The following is a 12,327-nucleotide window of genomic DNA, read 5'->3' on the forward strand; positions in this document are numbered from 1 at the left end:
ATCAGAGGTAATAGGTAACAAACATATATTATTTTGTGTTACCTTCCGTGCTCGTAAAGCCGTTGCCCATAACAACGGTTGGCGGTAAACAAAATCAAGCATACAACAAATGACAAACGAAGGAAATAAATGGAAGGAAGTGGACTGGCCAGTTAAAGAAAATATTTCAATTTTCAGGCGATATAATGGACGGTTCCGACTTTATCGATGTGGTCGACCATACGGAGAGTAGCGAATTCTTTGATGAGGTGATTGGGCATATCCAAGACATTATTCTAAGCGAAGAGTTTCAGGTCAGTGCAGGCAATTCTATTGAAGCTGAAGATGTTTACGTTTTGGGATTTTCTAGAACCTCCACGAGGAATTTTTCGAACAGCACTGGCAAATTTTTGATTACGGGGAGGAGAACAAAATAGAATACACTGTGATTTTTGAGTCCTATCAATTGATATTTGAGAATTTTCTCACCAAAAAGCTGATGGATTGCATGCAACATTTTTCTATGGAACGCTTCGATATGGAGCTGAGGTAAGTGGGGATGGGATTTCATATTTCTAACTTTCTTATCCCAAATGACTATATGGCGCTTTCGTTTTAGACAACGACGTGGCAATAAAGTCGGCGAAAGCGAAATTATTGACCTAATTGACACAATTACCGACTTTCAAAAGTTTAAAGAGGAAATTCTAGACTATCGGTCGAAGAAAGAGGGTCGTGTCGCATTCATCGAATCCTCTAATATACTTATAACTAGACCATATGGCTCAAGCAGTGCTGGTTAATATTTTGAATACGAAACAAAAAACAATCGTAATTTATTTAAATATTATAATTAAAACATTAAATTTTACAATAGAAAATATACAAAGGATAATTTCTAATAAAACTCATCACTGCAAGACTTATTTACATCATGTGTTGTCCCTGTTGAAAGAAAACTTTATTTTACTAATCGTTTCTATATAGCAAGCTGTAATGTCTTAGTAAGGGTCGATGTTCATACAGACAGAGCAGCAGAAGAATTGATGGACGGACGTCTCATCATCCTGATATGTCTGTTGAGGACATTCAAACTATGTAGTATACCCGTTCATTTTTCGGGTACACATATTACTATTTAAGATGAATTATCAACTCACAGTTTTGGTCGGATGTCTAACTATCTGTAATAGAACAAACCAACTATTTAGGCTCTAAGGATAGAACCTGTAGTCCACAGCCGTAAAAGTAGACCCGTTGCTTCGCATCGAGCAGCATACCCTTTATATCGGCAATGCACGTATATCCAATGCTGGTGTACTGCTGTGTGGTCAGACTCAGCCGGTAGATTTGCTTGTCGATGCCGCAGGTGTAGGCATAGAGTTCGCCATCGTTGGGGCTTCGCCAGGGCTGTATTGTCAAGGCATTCACCTGAGCATCGTGAAGACCGGTGAAGGATGAACGTTTCAGGACAGTCATTCCATGCAATTCGATGGTAGTGTACACAACATCTTCATCATCGCCGCCGGAGAGTATGTGAAGGAGTTGGCCATCGACAAAGGCGTCCAACGCATTCACACCGGCCGAGTGCAACTGAGCCTCAAATCGTTTGGTGCGTAGTTCCGGGTCAAAGCAGACAATATGTCCGTTTGTAGTGGTGACGAGCAGCAGATTGGTTGTGGCCAGACAGCGTAGCTGCAGAGGACAACGCTGCAGATCGATCAGGTAGAGAAAGTTAAGCTTGTCGGGTTGCTGAAGTTGCCAAAAGTGTAAACGAATTTTACCATCAGCGCTGGCAATATACACGGAGAAGTCCTCAGCTGTATTACGACGCAGAACATCGACAGCCATTAGACGCGCTTCCAGCATTATTTTATTCTCGGCAATGTCTGTTCGCACTGTGTGCGTGGAAAGCTCTGTCGCGTGGCAATCTGAGTGGCCTTCGAGTTTGATTTTATTTATGCAAAGCTGGGCCCGACCGCCGACTGAGAATATGAGCCATGTATCCGGTACCAGTTGGTGCAACGTAAGATGACGCACACTCGAGATGTGGGTGTGTAGCTCCGTACAAAGCTGCAGGGTGCCATCGACAAAGCTGCTTACTTTTATTATATTATCGTCGCCAGCCGATACGACAAATGTCTGCCCCGTGCTGTGCCTTTCCAGCAGCTGCATAGTGTTGCAGCCACGCGTATGCCAACGATTGCGTAATTGCAGCGCCGGACTTTTGTGTTGTAGCGATAGGCGATAGTGGAATACCTTTTTCGTCTTCACAAACACTATTTGCAGCACGTCCCGATGAATCTGATAGTCCCAATAGCGATGTCCACCACCACAGGGTAACTGTGCGAGCACATCGTGCTCTTTCGACCAAACAATAATGTGATTATCGTTGAAGCCGAGCAGCAAATCTTGTGTTGGTGACGCCTCTACCCACGCCAGCGGCACGTTCTCGCGACGACAAGCCGCCAAACTGTAGTCGGACCAACGTAAAACTAAATATTTTATGGTAGACTCATGCCCAGCGCTCAATATATACGACTCTGCTGCATTGCTGCTGATCTGTTCTAACATTGTCGCACCCATATTGCCATGCAAACGCTTCAGCGTCGCTTTCAATTCAAAGCTGGAAGCATCATCGCGTGCGTAGAGTATTACGTGTCCATTACGTGTACTTAGTAGCACACAATTGGGCGATAAGAGCAGGGCAGCCGTAGGCCAAGGCTCCCGACAGCTAGGTAAACTTATGCGTGCCTCAACCTCCAATTGTGGACCCTTTAAGATCATGCATGTTCCCTCCTCGTCGGATATAAGAAACAGCTCCTTGCTGAGAAAGTGAAAGGCGCGTATTACGCCTTTAATTGGACTGCCATCGTACAGCTGCTGGAAATCATGGGAAGTGCTATCAAAGCGCATTAATGTAACCCGACCAAGTCCACAGCACGCAATGAGTCCATCCTGAGTGGCTAATACGGTGCACTTGTAAGTGGGAAAAGCTTGAACTAAATGCCAGCTTTGTGTTGCTATCGAACTGCTCATTTCCGTATAGTATAAGCGGCTCTTGTTGCACAAAGCAATTATGATATGGTGGTTCAAAAACTTCACTTTGCTCACAAACTCATAATTGCAATTATTAGATAACGCAGCCAACTCAGTAAGTTCTTTTTGTTGTTGTGACAGAAGCTGGTGAAGATTATAAGATAGCACATTTCCCGTAGAACCGCTGCTGTAAAGCGTTGTTGTATTGGGATCGTAGGCTAGTCTCCATATTGAGGCGCCAAATTGGTGACGCCTCTTCCGCACCAACTCCCCTTGCCGATTCCAAACGCATATGAACGAGTCTTCCCCACCACTTATGATATACATTCTACCATCTGCAATGGAAAAGGGATAGTCATGCAATGTTCGAACAACAAAGTGTTCCATCTTACCATATTCCACAATAATGGCGCACATGACGCGCGCTTCATGGCCAAAGCAACTCAAAATCGGCCTAACTTGCACCTTCTGGCAATCTGTTTTCGAGTTGTCAGGTTTCTGCAGGTGCCAGAACTTTACGGAACGATCGTCGGATGTTGTGACCAGCAGATTTGTCTTTGGATGATAGGCAATCGAGAAGATAACACCATTGTGTGCCTCCATTCGCAGCAACAGGGGACATCGTTTAATGCTTGCTTTCTGAGACACGCCGGCGCTCGGTTGCCAAATTAGTAATTCGCCGAATCCATTTCCACTCATAACGAGTAGTTCTTCAAACTTGCCTCCATGCAAATGAGTGTGATAGAGCATGGAATAATCTGTACAGCAGATCAGTTCGACAATATTAACACTAAGCTCAGATTTCAACTGGCTCTGGCATTTTATGCGCAATAAAGTGCTGTGCGCCATATGCAAAACAAACTGCTCAGTATCTTCATCATCACTATCTTCAAGAAAGCTGGCGGCATTTATCCAATCTTTTGTTTCGGCCTCATAAAGTAATTTAAATGGGTCTTTCTGCTGCTGATCACTTGCATAGCGAAAAAGAAAATATTCATTGTCAGTGTAGAGTAATATCAGTCGGTATGGACCGCGATCGGAGCCCAATGCAAAGCCCTGCACCTTCCTATATCGTGTTTCCAATGGTAGTTGTATTTGAGCCGTACTTGTGCGCAGGAATGCTTGGTTACCAACACCTACCCGAAAATACATTTTAGAAATTCCTTTATAAATACATCTTTAAATACCAGCACCCACCAACCAGAATTGAGCTATCCGGCGCGACCTGTAAGCCCAAAGCGTCGGTAAACAATGCTTGATTTGTTCTCATAGCGAAATATCAAAGCGAACTTTATTTACATTGTTTGCACTCAAAAAATGTAAATAAACACCGCGTGCAATGGCGTAGTTACCACTTATTTCAAATCTCCCGATTGGGGATGCCACACATTAAATTTGCGGTCTCTGTATGCCTCTGTCAGCAATGTCAATAAGTAGTCAGTGTGCACTAAGTATGTACTCAAAACATTGTTTACATTGGCATTTATACGCAAACAAGGTTTAAACAGTAAAGGAAAAGCCATGAAATTGGTGAAAGGGGTAAAAGAAATGAAACATGGATAAATTGTGAGTGGATCCTTAAAAATTCAGAATGTAAGCTTATAGAAATGCTAGTCTTATTGGATCGTTTTTTTTTTGGCAACATCGCCCTTGGGCTAGATATTCAATAAATTTCTTCAAGTAATACTTGAATATCATTATTCGCTGGCAAGCTTGATCACTACACAATTAGACTATTTTACATATGTATAACGCGTGGCGTCCGCATAACTTATTAGGATTTTCAAACAAAACAAGTGCAGGTGCATAAAAAGCCAATTCGCGCGGCTTGCTTGTGCTAGCGATGGGCATGAATCGTGATTAACGCCTCTGCATTTCTTGCAGCATCGATATTCTGTGTGAAATTGTTGTCAGTGAGGTGGCAACGCTCTCTGAAAAGAAGCGAAAAAGGCTGAAGTGAAAATTATTAATGATATTTTCTCAAAAGAAAATGAGATTTTAAGCTAAAAAATTTATAACGAATTCGCAAAGTTGTGTGCAATGCGTAAGATATAAATGAATTAACAATATTGATAAGTGTCTCTGCCTTAAAAAAAATCTGTGTGCATGCATGTATACATACGTATGTATGTATGTGCAATCGTTGTGCGTGTGTATGTGTTCGCATATGTGTGTGTCGAAAGAGGTTGGTTAGCAGCGGAAAAATGTTTATTGACTGGTAAAAAAAAAACGAAACAAGGTGTTGCGGGCGACACCACGTCAAATTCTCCGTAATAATGAATAAAAAAAACCAAAACTGAAAATGCATATGTAAAGTGAGGAAAACGAAATATTCGCATGTACATACGTAAATATGTATTATGTATGCAATAAGCACAAATTGCTTCAAAATTTCCTTTCGTCGTCGCAACGAGAAGATTTCACTGCTCTGTGGTTTTGTGTATGTACATACATACATACATATGTACAATATGTGTTTGGCAAAGCAAAAGACATTTCAAAAGCTAAGCGAAATTTTTCTTTTTTAATGCAACATCCTGCATAAAACCTAATTAACGCCTATACATACATGCATTTAAATGAATATGCTAATTATGTGCTACGTTGCTAGTTATAAAAATGCAATGTGTGTGTGTTTATGATAAACTTCTGTGCAAATGTATAAATATATAAACAGCGGGACTAGAAAAGAACAATCCGTTCCTAGTTTTGGGCATATGTATAACGTTGTATTTATTTATAAACAAAATACCCAATTGTGCTCATTAAATTAAAATAATTTACTACTCAACTTTTAAAATAAATGCAATACATCCTCCATATGTACACACGCACACAAAAGCACATACATACAAGTGCATGTACACATACAAATATACACAGCGTGAAGTCCTGTTACTTTAAAATCCTTATAATATTATTTTAAATATGTATGTATATATACAATGATTGCTTTTTTGAAATATAAGTGTGATTTTTTTTTTTCGTCAAATTATATACATATATTTTTTTTAATATTAACAGGTGACCTTATTTTATTCTTTATTAGAACATGTGGGTTATGTGGGTGTGTTAAATTTTGTGTGCTTTTATATACACCCACACATACACACACATACAGACATACCGACATAAGTATGTTGGAATAGTTTTGCATATACTTATGTATGTAAGTTGAAGGGGAATAAGTTTTTTATTTAAAGGAAATCCAACCATATTTGAATGGGCGAAGACAAAAGGAAAAGATACAGAAAATAGAGTAAGCAGCTTGAAAAAGCAACGGGCGCTGTTATTAATCGCCATGAATGTGGGTCAAGGTTGTTGCAGCACCCAAAACCCACTCTAAGCTGGCTTCGGCATTGTTCTTGGATTTTCTTTTTGGCTCTTGTTATTTAATACGCATTTGCATTCACATTTTCAATTTCATAAGTGTGTATGCAAATAAATACAGAAGTATGTATAAGAGTTTTACTTTTAAGGTAAGCAAATGGGCTAAGCTTATTAAATGGAAAGCATAGAATAACATTTTCTAAAATCGAATAGTTAAACATACTTAAAGTTTCAATTTCAACAGACACATAGCTCAAATGACAGTAATATGATATAAGTTTCGACTCGCTTAAACTTTTTTCGTACAGAAATTTTATTCAATTCAAATCAGCAATCTGTTTAAAAATTCTCGAGTTTTTAACATAAGAATCTGTTAATACAAATAATACCTTATAATGTAAAAAACAACAGCGCTCTATTCAATACTGATTACGACCAGTTAGCCTTAAACAACAAAGCAATTGTTATATACATATATATGTATTTAGATAATCCGAAAAGTTTCAAACACTTTGTTAAAATGTATCCTTTAACTTTGCAATATTAATTGTTAAAACTTGCCAATAACTAATTTGGTTCTAATATCTTAACATATTTTACGTTTACTCTAATATCCTACTAGCACTTGTAAACCAGATCTTTCTTATGGGAGTAATATAGTGTACCGTCAGTTAATATAATACACTTTTCAATACTCCAAACGTTTTTAATGCCAGCTATAGTAGTGGATTCGGACTTAAGCTGGTCAGAGAGGGTATCTCTGGTTGCAGTGATCTGTCAGATACCAAATGGGGATTTGGAGGGTTTTCTTGCAAAAGAAACGATTTTCCATACATACATTGCTTGAGAAAACAATTTTGCAATTTTTACTATTAAACATCAGACCAAAATATTTACACATTTAAATCTTTTGAAAATAATGTTATATTCATTTCTCTCCCCACATCTTTATGTATTTGCAGCATACAATGTTACCAATAAATAAAACCTTAAGACGTGGACACAAATCGGAGGGAAACTAGGTCGGTCGCAGCGACTCTGTTCAAGAGCCGTAACGTTATAGTATTATAGCAAGCTGATAGCGCGCTTCATAGAAAATGTGGCAAGGGTCGTGAGTCCCATTGGGGTGTGGGCAGCTAAACGCCAGCTAAATAAATCAACTAGGTGGCTAACTCGTCGAACTACAGTTAAAATGGGGGCAAACACCTCAAGCGGGGGTTACCCGATGACCACAGCAGCCAGTGGCGGTGGCTCTAGCAGCGGCAACACTAATGGGAACTTATCCTTATTGCTACCAATGAGCGCCTCTGGTATGACGACAGCGGGCGCGACAGGCAGTGGCGGTGGCCCTGGCGGTGGTGTTGGTGGTTCTGGTGGCGTTGTTGGTGGGTCCGCTGCCATCTATGGTGGAGCACACTACCATCGGGAACAGCGACGTAAACGCGTGACCGGTTTTGCAACGCTCAAGCGAAAATTTATACGTCGGCGACGTTCATCAAAGGCCTGTGATCATGCGCGTGTCCTGCGGGACTTTGTATCCGACTGGGCGCCTCTCGAATTGGCGGCACTTTGTGAGGAGTACGAAGCCTTGTCAGCGCTAAGGGATTTGTCGGTAAGCATACAATTCAATTAGAAAATAATGCATAATATATGATATATATTATTTGCTATTTTTTAGGTACAAGCGGAATTAGCCCGCCCGCCGGCTACCACATATAAACAGGATCTCGCCGCACTCTACGATCTGAACATGTGCAGTGACTGTGACCTCGTCTTTCGCGGCTCAATATTTCCGGTGCATCGTTCCATTCTATCCTCACGCTGTACATATTTTCGTGATCTGCTTGCTGGATGTCCCGGCTTCGGGGCACGAATTTGCTTGGAGCTGCCAACGTCGCCTATAGATGTTCAATTGTTCTCATCGCTATTGCGTTTCTTATATACGGGCGATCTCTGTCCCCACGATCCAACCATAGATATTAATCTGTTGCGTCAGCTTGGGGATGATTTTGGCTCGCCAAATCCGCTCGAGGACGATCTACGCTATTTGCTCGAAACGGGCGATTATGCGGATGCCGCATTAGTGTTTACGGCAGAATGCAGCAACGACTACCTGCGTCCGGACTCTGGCAGCTCAGAGTACGGCTTTCGGCCGAAACTTGAACTGCCATGCCACAAAGCCATATTAAGTGCACGCTCCCCCTTTTTCCGCAATCTCATCGCGCGTCGTACGCGCAACATTGACGAGTATGTGGAGCGCTCCCTTCACGTACCCACACGCATTGTGCTGGACGAGACGGTCATACCGAAGAGATATGCACGTGTCCTGCTGCATGCCATTTATTTGGATACTGTCGATTTAACGCTCATATTACGTGGCGCCGGCTCAGGCAGTTCGGCCGGTTCGCTCGGCGAGGTACATGCGCTCACAAACACGGGACGGGCGCGACCCACGCCCCTCGAGGAGGCCATGGAACTGTATCAGATTGGACGCTTTCTCGAGCTGGACATACTCGCACAGGGCTGTGAGGACCTCATACTAGAGTGGCTCTCCCTCGAGACGTTGCCAACGGTGCTAAGGTGGGGCTGTCAGCCTCATGGTTCCGCCTGGGTCTTCCGGCAGGCGTGTCAATATTTACGCGAGGAGTTTGCCGCCGTCAGCGCATCACCGGTGCTCCACCAGCTGGATAAAGCACAGCTGCTGCATGTCCTGCAGAGCAATTTTCTGCAAGCATCCGAACTGGAAGTATTACAGGCTGTGCTTAAATGGGGGGAGCAAGAACTCATTCGACGCATGGAAGATCGAGAGCCGAATCTGTTATCGCACACGGCCCATTCGGTGGCGCGGAAAGGCGTTAAGAAACGCGACCTCAGTGACGTGGAGTTGCGTGAAATACTATCGGAGCTGCTGCCATTGGTCCGCATGGATCACGTACTGCCGCCACATAACGAGGTGCTCGTCCAGGCTATACGCCGCGGGTTGGTTAGCACACCGCCATCGCATATGATTGGCGATGAGAGGGAAAATCTGCGTGTCAATGCATGGATACGGGGCGGAAAGAATCAAGGACTGTTTGTCAGGCCCCGCCTCTTCATGCCATACTTTGAGGAGATAAAGGCGCTTCTCAAGGATCGCATGGCCTCATCCCATCATCAGGTAGAATTGATGCGCATGCGTCGCTCCCGCCACCTGCCCGATATACCCGATACCCTCTATATGGTGTCGCGTATGAATGCCACAGCAAATAGTGGCCTCGGCGCTGGCGTTAGTTGCGGCGTCGGCGACGATAATGTGGATATGTTGGCTGCCGCTGTGGCCATACCGCCGCCCGATAGCCAAACGCTGCTAGCGATGCGCAAACGCGAGCACAAACTGCGTCAATCGCCGATGTGTCAACGAGCTCTGTTATTGCCGCTCTCCTCGAAGCATGAGATTGATCGTCAGATACGGCTGCGGGTGGTAAGGGAGTTTAATCTGCCAGATGAGGTGTCAGATCTGCTCGAGAGCTCATTATTGACCAATCAACGTGTGGTGGGCAGCGGAGCGGAGGACTGTGGTGGAATGGTCTCGACAACGCAAACGGAAGACTGCGTTCTTGAGGATGAGGATCAGAGTCCACCGCCGTCGCCGGCAGCCACCGGTTCAGTTCCATGTCGCACAACTGCCGGTTCCTCATTCTTGTCGACTTCATCCATGTGTTCGTCAGCGGCGTCTTCCACATGCGGCGCGGATGGCGTACAGCCATGCTACAGTCGGAATCTCACATTTCCGCGCCAAAATCCAGACGGCCTGCTCGGAATTACCAGCCTCTTGGGCTCCAACTCAAACACTGGTCCCCAGTCGACCTTTGCCCGTCTTTCTGCCTCTGTGCATCATCGTAACGATCTGCCGGCGCTTATCACTGAAGGCGATTTTCGTTTCCCGCACGGCAGTGCTCTCGGCCTCGATATGGGAGCCGAGGGTGGTGCTTGTGGCGTCGAACAAGGCAATAGCGCGAATGGTCATCTCTCTGATATGATGCCCGATGTGGCCATGGCAACGGCTTCTTTGGGACAACTCCATCTGGCCCCCGGCCATGGTGGACACGGCGGCCCCGGAGATGGAGGTGGTGGTGGCAACAATGTTGGAGCTGATGGCAGCAATGGCGATATGCCTGAAAGCTTGCAACTCGATTTGGGCGATGGGCCCAGCCCTCATATGATGGGTGCTGCTCCCGGTGCTATGACATTGCGCAGTTTACAGGTAATTTCAATTGAATTTCCTCCAATATACTCAGCAATGCGTTTCATATTTATAAGACACCAATATTTTTGTAGAATCTTAGTTGCATCGATCAATAGCAATCGTTTGAAATTATGAAGAATGATTACATAACAGTCAATATGACAATTAAAATCTTCTAGAATCTTAGTTGCTTCAACCAAATGTTGTAATCTCTTTCGGAATCCATAATCTGTTAAAGATGAAAGATGTCTAAATACTAGGCAATATGTTATTACTATCTGGGGGGAAATTAAAAATTTGGTATCCTTATCTAGTGCTTGATCGTTTTTGATGAATGATATCAAAAAATTGCTTGAAACCGATAAACAAGCAGTAGATATCGATTTTATATTCCGAAATTGGGCGAAACTTTTGCTTTATGTGATTATTTCGGCAATGTATACGAGTAGCCTAGCAATAATTATAAATATAAAACGCACTGTCTATAGATATTTATTATTAAAAGCAAAATATTCATGTATTGCATCCTTCCAGCATCAATTGCCGCAAAGCAATTATCATCGATTCATGCAGCGTTCCAATTCGCCATTCGATGTACTCCGTCAGGGGCAGCACTCGCCAGCGCCTCCATCAGCTGGGGCATATAATTCCGGACCACCCAGGTTTTTATAGAGTTTGCGAGTGGCCCCTGATGAGGGGCTTTATTTTAGCATGCCTTTCTGAACAAAAAAAAAACAAAAAACAAAAACAACACAAACAACTAGAAATGAAATAAAATCTAAAAAATACAACAAAAATCTACAAAAAAAAACCGAAAAAAAATGTGTTAGATAACAAATAAATTAAATAATTTATGTAAGAAAAGAACTTTGGACAAACGGACAAAAGGTAAAACATAATAATAATATTAATAATAAAACAAAAAAGAAAGAAAAACAAACAAAAAATAAACAAGTTTTAAGGCACCTGCTCAGTCCCAGTTGCTCGCTCTTTCGTTCGTTTGACCATCGAAAACAAAATAAGTATTATACATATATAAATAAAAGAATAATAAATAAATAGGAGAACACGAAAGCATTTGGTCGCCAAAGTAGGTCAATAAATTTGGAATTTTTTATTCCAAAATAAACCGAACGATGTATGCATATTTTCATTTTCAAAACAAACTCAACAACAATTAATAGCACAACAACATCATCAATCAACAGACAATGAGATTGAGTTTTGTGAACCTCAGCTGTCTGTGTTTTTGGCAGCACACCCAGACTACGTAAAATAACTTCAAAAATGCTGCAGTTGTACAATCTCCAATGGTATAAAAATGCCGGGTCTGATATTCAAAATATTCAGATTAGAATCTACTCTTTGGCTTGGCACAGCTATTTGTATGTACACATAAAGTGTGTCGATTTTCAAATTCAATGTCTAGTCCGAATCAGTCATATGCTAACATTTTAAAGTCTTATTTCTTATCAAGCTATTAACTACAGAATCTTCTTAACTTCAGTTTCAATTTGTTATCAACTATCTATCCATTTAACTTATTTTTAAATGTTTACTCGTAGTTTCCTTTAATTTTTCTGTAAACAGGAAATACTTTTTCATTATTTTCAACTTTATGTCTACAATTTGTTTAAAATGATTTGAATTCTTTGAGCGCAGTGCGATGCCAAAGAGTAGAGAAAATGCTGATTCAAAACTTGGCCATAAACAGATTCCAATTTTGAATTCTGCTGTGTACGTGATTTGGGCGC

General features: G+C 42.1%; 3 protein-coding genes across 6 annotated transcripts; 2 read left to right on the top strand and 1 right to left on the bottom strand.

The window, feature by feature from the left end:
- Positions 1–184: 184 nt before the first annotated feature.
- On the top strand, positions 185–782 carry LOC115627381 (ADP-ribosylation factor-like protein 2-binding protein). The gene is made up of 3 exons (XM_030523034.1): positions 185–293; positions 350–528; positions 599–782. Exons 1-3 carry the CDS (start codon positions 186–188, stop codon positions 780–782), a joined length of 471 nt encoding a protein of 156 aa, XP_030378894.1. The 5' UTR covers position 185.
- A 16-nt stretch (positions 783–798) lies between these two features.
- Positions 799–4,328, bottom strand: LOC115627167 (WD repeat-containing protein 6). The gene is made up of 3 exons (XM_030522757.1): positions 4,216–4,328; positions 3,411–4,154; positions 799–3,353 (listed from the first exon to the last, which is right to left on the bottom strand). Exons 1-3 carry the CDS (start codon positions 4,286–4,288, stop codon positions 1,183–1,185), a joined length of 2,988 nt encoding a protein of 995 aa, XP_030378617.1. The 5' UTR covers positions 4,289–4,328; the 3' UTR covers positions 799–1,182.
- Positions 4,329–4,497: 169 nt separating this feature from the next.
- Positions 4,498–11,707, top strand: LOC115627299 (BTB/POZ domain-containing protein 7). Of its 4 annotated transcripts, none has more exons than XM_030522934.1 (4): positions 4,498–4,584; positions 7,311–7,960; positions 8,027–10,591; positions 11,108–11,707. In XM_030522934.1, exons 2-4 carry the CDS (start codon positions 7,541–7,543, stop codon positions 11,243–11,245), a joined length of 3,123 nt encoding a protein of 1,040 aa, XP_030378794.1. In that variant the 5' UTR covers positions 4,498–4,584; positions 7,311–7,540; the 3' UTR covers positions 11,246–11,707. The 4 variants fall into 4 exon arrangements, with proteins under 4 accessions (XP_030378794.1, XP_030378792.1, XP_030378793.1 ...); XM_030522932.1 differs by lacking the exon at positions 4,498–4,584 and adding an exon at positions 4,949–5,062; XM_030522933.1 differs by lacking the exon at positions 4,498–4,584 and adding an exon at positions 5,272–5,333.
- Positions 11,708–12,327: the final 620 nt, after the last annotated feature.

This window comes from Scaptodrosophila lebanonensis, unplaced genomic scaffold (assembly GCF_003285725.1).
Source record: "Scaptodrosophila lebanonensis strain 11010-0011.00,11010-0021.00 unplaced genomic scaffold, SlebRS2 tig00000092-arrow-pilon, whole genome shotgun sequence".
Lineage (NCBI taxonomy): Eukaryota > Metazoa > Arthropoda > Insecta > Diptera > Drosophilidae > Scaptodrosophila > Scaptodrosophila lebanonensis.